Source organism: Dasypus novemcinctus, chromosome 26 (genome assembly GCF_030445035.2).
Source record: "Dasypus novemcinctus isolate mDasNov1 chromosome 26, mDasNov1.1.hap2, whole genome shotgun sequence".
Classification (NCBI taxonomy): Eukaryota; Metazoa; Chordata; class Mammalia; order Cingulata; family Dasypodidae; genus Dasypus; species Dasypus novemcinctus.
The window spans coordinates 18,580,847-18,593,498 of record NC_080698.1 but is presented as its reverse complement, the minus strand read 5'-3'; the positions used below and the strand labels follow the sequence as shown (position 1 = coordinate 18,593,498).

The 12,652-nt window shown below is 37.0% G+C and overlaps 1 protein-coding gene across 5 annotated transcripts in view; it reads left to right on the top strand.

Annotated features, from left to right (window-relative positions):
- DENND6A (DENN domain containing 6A) overlaps positions 1–12,652 on the top strand; it is a 135,549-nt gene that overhangs the window by 70,378 nt on the left and 52,519 nt on the right. For all 5 annotated transcript variants that reach the window (XM_058288179.1, XM_058288180.1, XM_058288181.2 and 2 more), the window contains 4 exons: positions 689–794; positions 1,425–1,504; positions 2,579–2,641; positions 3,441–3,496. In XM_058288179.1, the coding sequence (XP_058144162.1) occupies positions 689–794; positions 1,425–1,504; positions 2,579–2,641; positions 3,441–3,496 (305 nt within the window). The remainder of the gene's footprint in view (positions 1–688; positions 795–1,424; positions 1,505–2,578; positions 2,642–3,440; positions 3,497–12,652) is intronic.

Genomic DNA, 12,652 nt, shown 5'->3' with positions numbered 1-12,652 from the left:
TTTTGAAGAGCCAGTCAATAAGGGTTAGTAACATTCTTAGCCATTATTGTTACCACTCCAAATGTATAGTCTTTTTTTTTTTTTTTTTTTAAAGTCATTCAGTTTCAATTTGATTCCAGCTAGCAGGGATACAACCTTTCCTTTTATAACCAGAATTTACCTTCACCACTAACTGATACTGGATTGAATGGTAGAAAACTTTCAAGAAAAAAAAATTTTTTTTAAGTATATAATCTGTATCTGGAGTGATTGAACTACATAATGTTACAAAATTTAACAGCTCTAAGTCTTAGTTTGCAAAACCATCCCAGTCTGCTCTTTCCTTATTAAGAAGAGCTCATCTGGCTAATAGCTAATAGTGCTTTCCTTAATGACAACTGTCAACTAGGGTATTGAAATTATTCATGACATTAGTCTGTTTATAGGAAATTATTTTTCCTGGAGAGCAGGAATATTGATGAATATGCCTTTATGCTGTTAAAATGTAGTAAAAAATAAGGAAAACCATTTGCATTCTTTGGCCATAGTTTTGCTTCCTTTAATCATCCACAGTAAAAGCCATTTTATTTGAAAACGTGTACTTACTGCTGAATGTAGCTTGTTAGTAATTATTCATGCAGAAATGAATGAAAGACTTAAATTATAATCATTAGGCAATTAAAAACTTATTTTTTCTTTTTACCCCCAGTCCTTGGTTTTGATCAGCAAACTACCTTATATCCATTTTTTTCACACTGTGCTAAAACAGATAGCACCAGAATATTTTGAAAAGAGTGAACCTTATTTGGAAGCAGGTAAGCTAAACATTGTATGAGTTTTATGGCCCTTAAGAAGGAGTTTAAAAGAATTTACTGGAACTGAGTGGCAAAAAAGTGAAGTTGATCTAAAAAATTCAGATACTTGAAGGGCCATATGGAAGGAGAGAGATGTGAAATTCCTCTGGCATCTTCACTTCAACATTAAAGGCTGTTATCTTTGTTATCTCCTCTTGCAACATAGCTGATGCCTATTTATTAGCATAATAACACCCAAATACTGAATTGACAGTCACAATAGTCAGAGTGCTATTGAAGAGAAATCCTTATGTTGCTTGATACAGAGGGAAGGCCTTAGCCAAGTGGTGGTTGGTTGGTTGGTAGATTCTTAGCTAACTTTAGTTGTAATAAATAATGGGAAAACCCCTTTAAACATATTAATTTATTGCTTTCAAACAATTGTTATCCAATTTATATCCTATGACATACATATTTCTAAGAGAAATAAAAGATATTTTCATTACTTTTACTTTTCTTTTCACTTGTATCTTAGAGTCTTTCGGTGTTTTTTTCCTGCTCTAAAGAAAGTGCTTTTAATTTCGAATACCCCCTTTTTAATGTTTTAATATTTCCACTTACATTAAGGAAATATTTTATTGTATTTTCCAGCTTGTCATGATGTTGATAGATGGCCTGCCCCAGTGCCAGGGAAAACATTACACTTGCCTATTATGGGAGTAGTGATGAAGGTAATGGTGTATACTTCATTTGTTTCCTTCTTAAAAACTGTGTAGGAACTTCATACATGGGGTTTGCTTTTCATTTCCTAATAAATTCATGGCAGTTACTGTTTCTACTTACTTATCATCATTGTGAGGTGTTACCACAATTCATCCTGCTGTATTGTGTGACCATTAGTCCCATTGCGTCCTGTGGAGTTTGTACCAGGGCGTCATATATATATAATGTGTGAATGTTAATGCCTTCCTTTGGGACTACTGCACAACTCCATGGCCCTAGTGATGCCTCCAGAGAAGTACAGTCTGCAGAAAGAGATCAGAAATGAGTATGAATTAGTAAAAACTAAGAGAAATTAGGAAAGCCACTAGTTCTTGGTTCTAAATTAATCTTTTTAGCATGTAATGTCAAACCAGGTATGTTCATCTCAGGGTATTGTTCTCTTATAAAGTTGGGTTTTTTTAATTTGTTTGTTTCTTGTTCCAGCCTTTGTATGAATGTGTGCCAAGTGTTTTTATAATTAATTATCAAATTGGACTTATTTTTGGCAATGCTCTCTTTTTAGTTGTGCTCATTTGTGTAGAATCTGAATTGTTTTCCCCTGGGATATTATCAAAAGTGCTACTGATGGCTCTGGATTGAGAGTTCTCACAGTTTCCTGTGAGATTTTTTTTTTCCTGTGAGATTTTTACCAAAGTTGGGCAAGTATGAATAGGGTGTGTTTGGGTGTGTGCACGTTAATGAAGCAGAAATTGGAACAGTAAACAGAGCAGTCTGAAGTTGATGTCCTTTTTCTGTTTTTCTGCACATTTGCTTCTCAGTGGGTAAGTGATTTGTATATGAGGGTATAGAGACCCTTAATTCACTTACCTTTCACTGTGACTAAAAATAAAGATGATTTTTGCTTTTAAAATTTGACAGGGATGTTTTATCCTTATGGCTTTTTAGGCAATGCTCAGTGTACCTTTTTAGCAGCATAGAGTGCTTATGATCCCTCATTATAGTGGGACTAGCACATTATAGAAAGGAGCCCTTTAGTTACATTCCTTTACAGCAAAAATTTATTACTTCTGTTTTTCTTTAAGGTACGGATTCCAACATGTCATGACAAGCCTGGAACAACTCAAATAGTGCAGTTAACTCAGCAGGTAGTGTAGTTCTGTGGAAGAATTAACCAACATATATAGTCTCTTTAATGGGATTTTTAAACTAGTAAATGCAAAGTTTCTTGGGTTTCTATATTTCTGAATATTACTGAAATATCCCATTAAATAATTTTTAAGTGAATTGATAATATTAATAATTGATAATTATTGATAAATTACCTAATGTTTCTTAAATTTTTTTCTTGCTATTTCTTTGGGTATTGAGAATTTGTGCAGTAATTCGAGGACAAGAAAAGTAAATATTTTTTTCAACAAAATTTAATTCTAGTAAAACATTTTCTGTTATGTAGAGTAGCCAGCAGGTTTCCGTTGTTTAGGAAACTCAGTCAAAAGGATTCTGTAGTTATGATTGCTTTCCATCTTTTTTCCAAAGCTATATCTGCTCATGGTGTAGTTGAGTTTTTCATTTGAAATATTTTAACTGTTTCATTTGTAATTCCTTTGTTCTTTGAATTGAATAAAAATGGAGAACAATGGAAAAACTAGTTTTGCCTCTTAGATATGTCAGCTAGTATTGTGATAGTATTTGGGAATCATTCTAATATCTGATTCATGGATTAATGCTTTATCCATGGACTGCATAGCATCCTTGACATTCTTTTGAATTAGGGGAGATTGGTAGGAACCATTTCCTCTCTCGCTGTTCCTGGGGGAAGAGAATCTTGAAAAGGGACAGTGAAATATGGCTTGTTGAACCTGAGATAAATAACAAATTGTAAAAATCAATTGCTTCAAATTTCGGTGCTATCTTCTCTACTATTTTATCTTTTCTGTCTCTTAGGCAGATGCACACATATCTGTTATTTTACCTACTGTTCATGAGGTGGATCTTTTCAGGTAAAGATTAAAATATTTTTAACAGTCCCTTTTGTTTTATGATGTCGTTAATAACTTCTTTGGAAAATGAATGTTCTTACATAGGATGTCAAAGAAAACCATTAGAAAACATGCTATAAATCAGTAGTTCAGTTCTGGCTACATGTTATAGAGTTTTGACAGTTAGGTAAATTTGGATATAGATTGGGTATCACATGATATAAACAAATTATTTTTTGTTTGGTTTGGTGTGAGAGTGGTATTAAAATGATGTAAGAAAATGCAGGGGTTTTTTTTGGCAATGAATTTTAAAGTATGTTGAGGTGAACTGTCATGAGGTTTGTGTTTTACTTGAAAAAATATTTCAGTAAGAAAAAATAGATGAAGTAAAAATGGCAAAATATTCATTTTTAAATCTAGGTGATATGTATATGAAAATTCTTAGGTGCTATTGCCTTTATTTTTCTGTATATATGAACATTTTCAAAATGTAAAATTAAAAAATAAAAACAGATATTCTAGCACTTATAAAAGAAATAAAGAAGGAAAATGTACTGATGTCTTTGCAGTTCTGTGTCTCTGACCAACTGAATAAGAATCTTTGGAGTGGTGCCCAAGGTCCAGGTGGTTCTAACATGTAGCCTAGCTTAAGCAGGCACTGCTACAAAAGAGCAGTTACATGTCATCAGGAATCATGTGAAATACACAGAAAGCTTGTTTTTGTGACTTTTAAACTATGTGGAATATTGTTTCAAAGACAGATTTGCTTTATACTTTGGATTTGTTTTATACATGGGGTCCCAGCACAACTAGGAATCTCACTTCTAGATAATTAGCCACAAAAAAAGAATACATATGTGCTCACAAAGACCGGTAGGCAAATGTTATAGCAGTTTTATTCATAATTGCCTGAAATTAGAAACACCCCAAATGAACCTCACCTGATAAATGGATGAACAAAATGTGGTATGCCCATACATGTAGAACACTACTCAGCAATTAAAAAAGGATGAACCTTTGATAAATGCAAAAACACGGGTGATTATCAGAAGCATTATCTTAAGAAGCCATAATAAAAAAGCCTCCTGCTGAATAATTCCATTTATGTGGTGTTCAAGAAAAGGCAAAGCTATAGGAATAGAAATCAGATCAGTGGTTGCCTGGGGGTGGGAGAGGGGAATCCACAACAAATAGCATTAGGGAAGTTTTTGTGGTGATGGACCTATTTCGTATCTTTGGTGGTAATGATTTGCCCATATACATTTATTGACTTTCATCAAACTGTATACCTAAAAGGGTAAGTTTTACTATGTATAAATTGTAAATCTCATTTAAAAACAAAATAAATTTTTTAAAAGAAGTTATTTTTTTATGGCATTCTGAGAATGAAAAGAGGGCATTTACCCAAAATAAGTGAATAAATATCACAGGAAAAATATACCCAGAAGGAGCATACTATTGATAGTTTTGATACTTGTTTCATTAAGGAATAAGTTGTAGAACTGGTATAAGTTAATACAGAATTCAATTGCTGTCCATTTTTACTTCTGAACTTCTGAATCTTAAGCTTTTTTATCAGTTATTACTCCACTGCTAACATTGCTGATTAGCATGTGTCTTCTCTCCTATAGATGAATTACGTGTAATTGTTTTGAATGTTACATTTAAAGAAAAGCTTTTAGTTCTTAATTTTCAAGAGATGAGAAAACTGAACCTTGGAAAAAACACAACAAAACACCTCACACAGAGATAGGACTAAGGCAAGCATTTAATATCTGTTTATTGGATTAATGTTTTCCCCCATGACATTAGTCTTTATTTTATGTTTGTAGAGCTTCTATTTTCATTGATTAGAGTCAGTAAAGGTTTCAATATCTGCCAGTTATAAATATATATTTTAAAGATTTATTTATTTTTATTTATTTTTCTCCCCTTTCCCCTTCCCCCGGCCCAGTTGTGTGTTCTCTGTGTCCATTCACTGTGTGTTCTTCAGTGTCCGCTTGTATTCTTGGCAGTGGCACTGGGAATCTGTGTCTCTTTTTGTTGTTGTTGCGTCATCTTGCTGCATCAGCTCTCCGTGTGTACGGCGCCACTCCTGGGCAGGCTGGACTTTGTTTCACGCTAGGCGGCTCTCCTTATGGGGCTCACTCTTTGCGCATGGGGCTCCGCTACGCGGGGGACATCCCTGCGTGGCACAGCACTCCTTGCTGTGCATGGGCCAGCTTCCCACTGGTCAAGGAGGCCCTGGGTTTGAAATGTGGACCTCCCATGTGGTAGGCGGATGCCCTGTCCATTGAGCCAAGTTCACTTCCCTCTGCCAATTATATTAAATATGGTAATTTTACACCAAGTTTGGACTTGAGGGCAAAGGACAGAGAGACCTGTAAAGACATTTGAGGTTGAGTAGCAGGGATATGGTTTTGTGGTAAGGTAGGGCCTATTTCCCTTCTTTTACCAGGTTAAGTCTTGTTAAGCTGCTACTCCCTGGGTTTTGCCTTTGGTTTTAGCTCTCTCTCTTTTCAAAAATTTTTAAAATTCTAGTAACATATATACAGCCTAAAATTTCTCCTTTAATCACATTCAGGTATATAATTCAGTGGTGTTATATTCACAATGGTGTGCTACCATCACCATCCAATGCCAAAACTTTTGCATCACCCCCAACAGAAATTCTGTATCGTTGAAGCTTTATCAGTTATCTCCTGATCACAGAAATGGTCTTCTCATTCAGTTTGTAAGTTGGAATTGGAATTGAAAGGCAGTTTTCTGTTGAGAGAAACTGACCTTCTCTTGGTTGGACATTACTTGCCTGGGTTATTAGCACAGTAAGACCTAGGCTCTCACGATAAGAATGAAGCAGTCTTGACTTTTCGCTCCATTGGCAGAGTAGAAAAGTTAGGAGGTGTGTGTGTGTTCAGAGAAAACTTATCACCTCACAAAATGTACCTGATGCTCTTTGATGAATGTCTGAATCTCTATTTAACTTGCAAAATTATAATAATATGAACTATCTTTCTGAAAAGATTGAAACTATTATTATTATTTTTTAGAAGTGGGTTTTAAATTTTCCCAAAGGATGGCTTTTTGTGGGGATGGGAGCTTAGCATAAAAGCATAGCATTCCAGGGAGTGATTATAGCTCAAATGATTGAGCTCCTGTTCTCTACATGGAAGGTTGTGGCTTTAGTCTCCAGTGCCTCCTAAAAGCAAACAAACAACAGGCAAACAAATGAAAAACCAACTCAGGGAGCCAATGTGCTTCAGTGGTTAAACGCCAGCTTCCCACATACAAGGGCTGAGGTTCAATCCCAGCTCCAGTACCTCAGAAATAAAACAGAACGAATAAACAAACAAAAAACCATGGTACTCCAGAATGGAGATGGAAAAAGTGACACTAAAAACAAAACAAAACAAAACAAGACCCTGTATTTTTCCTGGAGACCCCTTATTTTACTAGTTGTACACTGCAGTACAGGTGTCCCTTCTTGAAAGTTTAAAACGTTCTCCCTGCAGTAAAGACTACTTTATATAACAGATATTATTAGTGTAATACAGAGGTTTCACAGAATGTTTCATATTGTAGCTGTATTTGCTATCTTTTTGTGCCCTTAACTGATAACATTTTATATATTAGAGAATGTAACTTAACCACTTAAAGACATCCCACTATTAACGTCTGTTTTTCATTTGCTTATGTTTAAATTATGTATATACATAGAATTTTGAAACGATCACAGATTTCTTACAGAAATGTGTTAAGTATAGGACAGAAAACTTTTTCTCTGAACCATTTGATAGTAAGTTGGAGACCTAATATCCCATCTTCCCTGAATACTTTCATGTTTATTTTCTACAAACAAGGATATTTTTCTACCTAGCCTCAATGCAACCATCAAAATTGGAGAAATTAACATTGATAAATTATTGTCAGAATATAATTGTATTAGTCAGCCAAAGGGGTGTTGATGCAGAATGCCAGAAATTGGTTGGTTTATAAAGGGTATTTATCTGGGGTAGGAGCTTACAGCTACCAGGCCATAAAGCATAAGTTAATTCCCTCACCAAAGTCTATTTGGAGCAAGCTGGCTGCTGACATCTGTGAGGGTTCAGGCTTCCTGGATTCCTGCGTTCCTGAGGCTTGCTTTTCTCTGGGTCCAAGGTTCCTTTCTTCCTGGGGCTGGCTTCTCTTTCCTCTCTGAGTTTTCTTCCCAGGGCCCCAGGTTAAGTCTTCAGCATCAAATTCCAATATCAAAACTCCAACATTAGAAACCTGCAACTCTGTCCTTTGCCAGGCCTTTCATCTGTGAATCCCCATCTGCCAGGGGGTGGGGACTCAATGCCCCAATGACGTGGTCCAGTTAAAGCCCTAATCATAACTCAATCAGGCCCAGGTACAGATCAGGTTACAAACATAATCCCATATCTATTTTTGGAATTCATAACCATATCAAACTGCTACACTCCACCCTCTGAATTCCAAAAAGAGATTACAATATTCGAAAAAACCTTAAATCAGTAACAATGAAAGTACTAAATCATATCACAATCAATTTAAAGAAATACAGGTTATCTTGGGGCCAAGTCCTGTCTGCTATAGACCTCTGAAACTTACAAAACAATTCATCTGCTTCCAGTACCCAAATGGACAAAAAATAACCATTCTCATTACAATAAGAAGAAATTGGGAGGGGAAGCAGATTTGCCTCAACTGATAGAGCATCCACCTACCACATGGGAGGTCCAGAGTTCAAACCCACGGGCCTCCTGATGCATGTGGTGAGCTGCTCCATGCACAGTGCTGATGTGTGCAAGGAGTGCTGTGCCATGCAGGGGTGTCCCCCAGCGTAGGGGAGCCCCATGTGCAAGGAGTGCACCCGGTAAGGAGAGCCGCCCTGCATGAAGAAAGTACAGCCCGCCCAGGAGTGGTGCTGCGCACACAGAGAGCCGATGCAGCAAGATGACACAACAAAAAGAAACACAGATTCCTGGTGCCGCTGACAAGAATGCAAGCGGACACCGAAGAACACACAACGAATGGACACAGAGAGCAGACAACTGGGGGATGGCAGGGGGAAGGGGAGAGAAATAAATAAAAAACACAATCTTAAAAAAAAATAAAAAAGAAATTGAGAGGGAAGCATGAGTCACGGTTTCTCTACAGTTCAGTAGACCTGCAGGGAATCCTTTGATCAAAGTCTGAGAGTCATTCTTAAGAAGATTGTTTCTTCTCCTTGGGGCCATATGGGGACCCACCCTTAGCACATGCTTGTGCAATGGCCATTTTCTTGGTTCCACCCTCATCAAGCATCTGGGTGTTGACCAAGCTCCAGACCTCTCCCTCCAAGAGTGTTGGGATAATTGCCACACCTTACCCAATCTTTGGGTTAGAGTCTTAACCCCCCTAGTACAGTGATGTGAAGACAACATTCCCCATAATCTTTGGCATACAGGCTGGACTCTCTCAGAGCAACGAGTTGACCACCTGGCCTTTCCTAACCTTTGGAGGATAGATCCACCCCTCTTAGACCTGTGGCATGCTGACCTTAACCACCCTAATCCTTGAGGAATGTGCTCCACCCTCTCTGTGCCCTGGCGTGGCAAAACTCTCCCAGAACATCTGGCAGAAGCATCCACCTTCTTCAACTGCTGCTGGCAAACTCACCCTCTCTGTACATGCGGGTAGGGTTCTACTCTTGGCCCAAGGTGATGTCCTAATTCCAGATCTCAGCTTCCGTGGTTTTCCTCTTGAAGCTGTTTCTCCTTCAATCTCTCCTTTCCATTTCCTTTTTATTCCAGGCTGACAGTAGCTTTGTTCATACAGCTCTCAAAAATCTGTTGGTTTAGCATTTAGAAAGCAGGGGTCCAAGCCATCAGACAGTAAGACTTTCCACAAGTCATTCCTAGATAACTGCATCTTCAATCTTGATTTACCAGTTTCAGTTTTAGTTAAGTCCTCAAATTGGGCACTTTTATCTGGGAGCTTGATTTCCAAAGGCTTGGAACTTCTGGAATCAGTCTCTATTTTCCTTTTACCAAACAGTTCAGTCCTTAGCTTATCTCTCTCCGTCATTTTGCTATAAGCTGCAAGCAGAAGCCAAGCTGCATTCTCGGGGTTTACTTTGGAAAGTTCCTCAGCTAAATGCTCAGGCTCACCATTTTCAAATTTTGCTTTCTGCACAACACTAAGAATTAATCCTTCTAAGTTCTCTGCAACTTTAAAACATTGATCACCTTTCCTCCAGTTTCCAATAATAGTTTCATCTTTTACTTCTAAGGCATCATGAAAAGTCTCTTTAGCATCCATATTTCTGTTAACAGTCTCTTGAAAGCACTGTAGGTCTTTTCTTCCAAGCATCTCACGATTCCTCCAAAAAATACCCTGTACCCATTTGTAAAACCATTCCAGCATTTCAGTAATAGCAAAAGCACTTCCCCACTTCTTGGTACCAAATTCTGTATTAGTTAGCCAAAGGGTGCTGATGCAAAATACCAGAAATTTGTTGGTTTTTGTAAAGGGGATTTATTTGGGGTAGGAGCTTATGGATACCAGGCCATAAAGCATAAGTTACTTCCCTCACCAAAATTTATTTGGAGCAAGCTGGCTGCTGACATCTGCGAGGGTTCAGGCTTCCTGGGTTCCTGCGTTCTTGGGGCTTGCTTTTCTCTGGGTTCAAGGTTCCTTTCTTCCTGGGGCTGGCTTCTCTTCTCTGAGCTTATTTCCCAGGGTTCCAGGTTAAGTCTTCAGCATCAAACTGCAATATCAAAGCTCCAACATTAGAAACCTGCAACTCTTGTCTTTTGCCATGCCTTTTATCAATGCCCCAATGACATGGCCCAGTTAAAGCCCTAATCATAACTCAATCAGGCCTAGGTACAGATCAGATTACAAACATAATCCCATATCTTATTTTTGGAATTCATAACCATATCATACTGCTACAGTAATATTCAGACTGCATTCACGGTTCACCAGTTGTCAAAATAGTATCTAGTTGGAATCTTGTGTTGTGTTTAGTTGTCATGTATCTTTTGTCTACTTCAGTGTAGAAGAGTTCCTCAGTCTTTGACTTTTATGACTTTGGCATTCTTACAGATTACTGGACAATTATTTTGCTGTGTGTTCCATAGTATGGTTTGTTTGATATTTACTCATAGTTAGATTCAAGCTATGCGTAATTTGGCATAGAGGTGGTACACAAATGGGACTTGTTTCATATTGATGATGTTCAGTCTGGTGATTTGATTAATGTGATGGCCTCTAAGCTTCTCCACTGATAATTACTTTTTATCATGTTGTAATTAAGTATTTTGGGGGCAATCCTTTGAACCTATGTGTATTATTTATATATTGTTGTGTAGCAAATTATTCCAATATTTAGAAACAAACATGTTTCTAAAATTTCTTAAACCTAGGAATCTGGGAGCAGCAAGCCAGGTGGTTATGGCACAGGGTCTATCTGAGGATATAGTCCAGATGTCAGCTGTGGTTTTGGTCAGTTGGACAGGTGGGACTAGTGGGTCTTGACAGAGGCTGGAGAATCTGCCATCCCTGGAAGACTCCCTAAAATGGCTGTTAGCTGGAGGTCACAGTTTCTGGTGGCTGTTGGCAGGAGGCCTCAGTTCCTAGTCTTGTGGACCCCTCCATAGGGTTTCTAGAATGTTCCTACAACATGGCAACTCACTTTTCCCAAAGTAAACAATATGAGAAAAGACTGAAGCCATAATGTGTTTTATGATCTAGCCTTCAAAATTGTACATTATCATTTCCCCCTTATTCTGTTCATGAGAAGTGAGTCACTAAGTCCATCCCACACGTAGGAAGGGGAATATTACCCTAGACTCCATGTTTTGAAGGAAGTGACAATTTGTGTCATATTTTTAGTCACCACACTATTTTTGTGTATTTGTATGGGCTCTTGGTTTCTCGATTTATTGAATGAGTTATAATCCATTATTTTCATTATTTATTTAAAGTTTTTATTCTGGTAACATAAAATTTTAAATTTCCCACTTTAACCACTTCCATGAATACAGTTCAAGGGTGTTAATTACATGCATAAAGTTGTGCTGCCATCACCACCACGTCTATTACTAAAGATTTACATCACCCCAAGCAGAAAGTCTATTACAGTTAAGCATTAACTCCCATTGCCCTGCCTCTGGTAGCTCGTAGTCTAATTTATGTCTACATATATGCATAATTAATAGTGAGATCATACAATATTTATGCTTTTGTGTCTGGCTTATTTTTTCATGATGTCTTTAAGTTTCATCTGTATTGTAACATGTAACAGCACTTCACTTCTTTTTGAAACTGAGTAATATTCCATTGTATGGATATATACCGTATTTTGTTGATTCATTCATCCATTGATGGACACTTGGGTTGCTTCCACCTTTTGGCAATTGTGAATAATTTGTGTAGAAATATAAGTTCAAGTCCCTGCTTTCATTTCTTCTGTGTATATACTAGAAAAGTGATATTGCAGGATCATATGGTAATTCTGTACTTAACCTTCCAAAGAACTGCTAAACTGTTTTCCACAGTGGCTGCACATTTTACATTCCAATCAGCAATGTAGGAGAGTTCCTATTTCTCTATATCCTTGCCAACATTTACTATTTTCTGTTTTTTTTTTTTAAAGTCATAACCAGTGTAGTGGATGTAAGATGTTATTTGCATTTCTGTAATGGCTAATAAGGTTTAACATCTTTTCATATACTGTTTGGCCATTTGTATATTCCCTTTGGAGAGATGCCTGTTTGTATCCTTTGCCTATTTTTTAAATTTGGGTTGTTTGTCTTTTTGCTCTTGGTTTGTAGGATTTCTTTATATATTCTGGATATTAAATCCTTATCAGATACAGTTTCCAAATATTTTTTTCTCATTGAGTAGGTTGTCTTCTCACTTTTTTAAAAAAATTTTTATTTTTTTAAAGATACTTAGATTACATAAATGTTACATAAAAAATATAGGGGATTCCCACATGCCCTACTCCCCACATCTCCCACATTTTCCCACATTAATAACAGTCCTCATTAGTGTGAGGCATTCATTGCAATTGATGAAAATGTTACTACTAAACATGGATTAGAGTTTACATTGTAGTTTACACTCTTTCCTACCTAATTCTGTAGGTTATGGCAAAATATATAATGGCCTGTATCTGTCATTGCA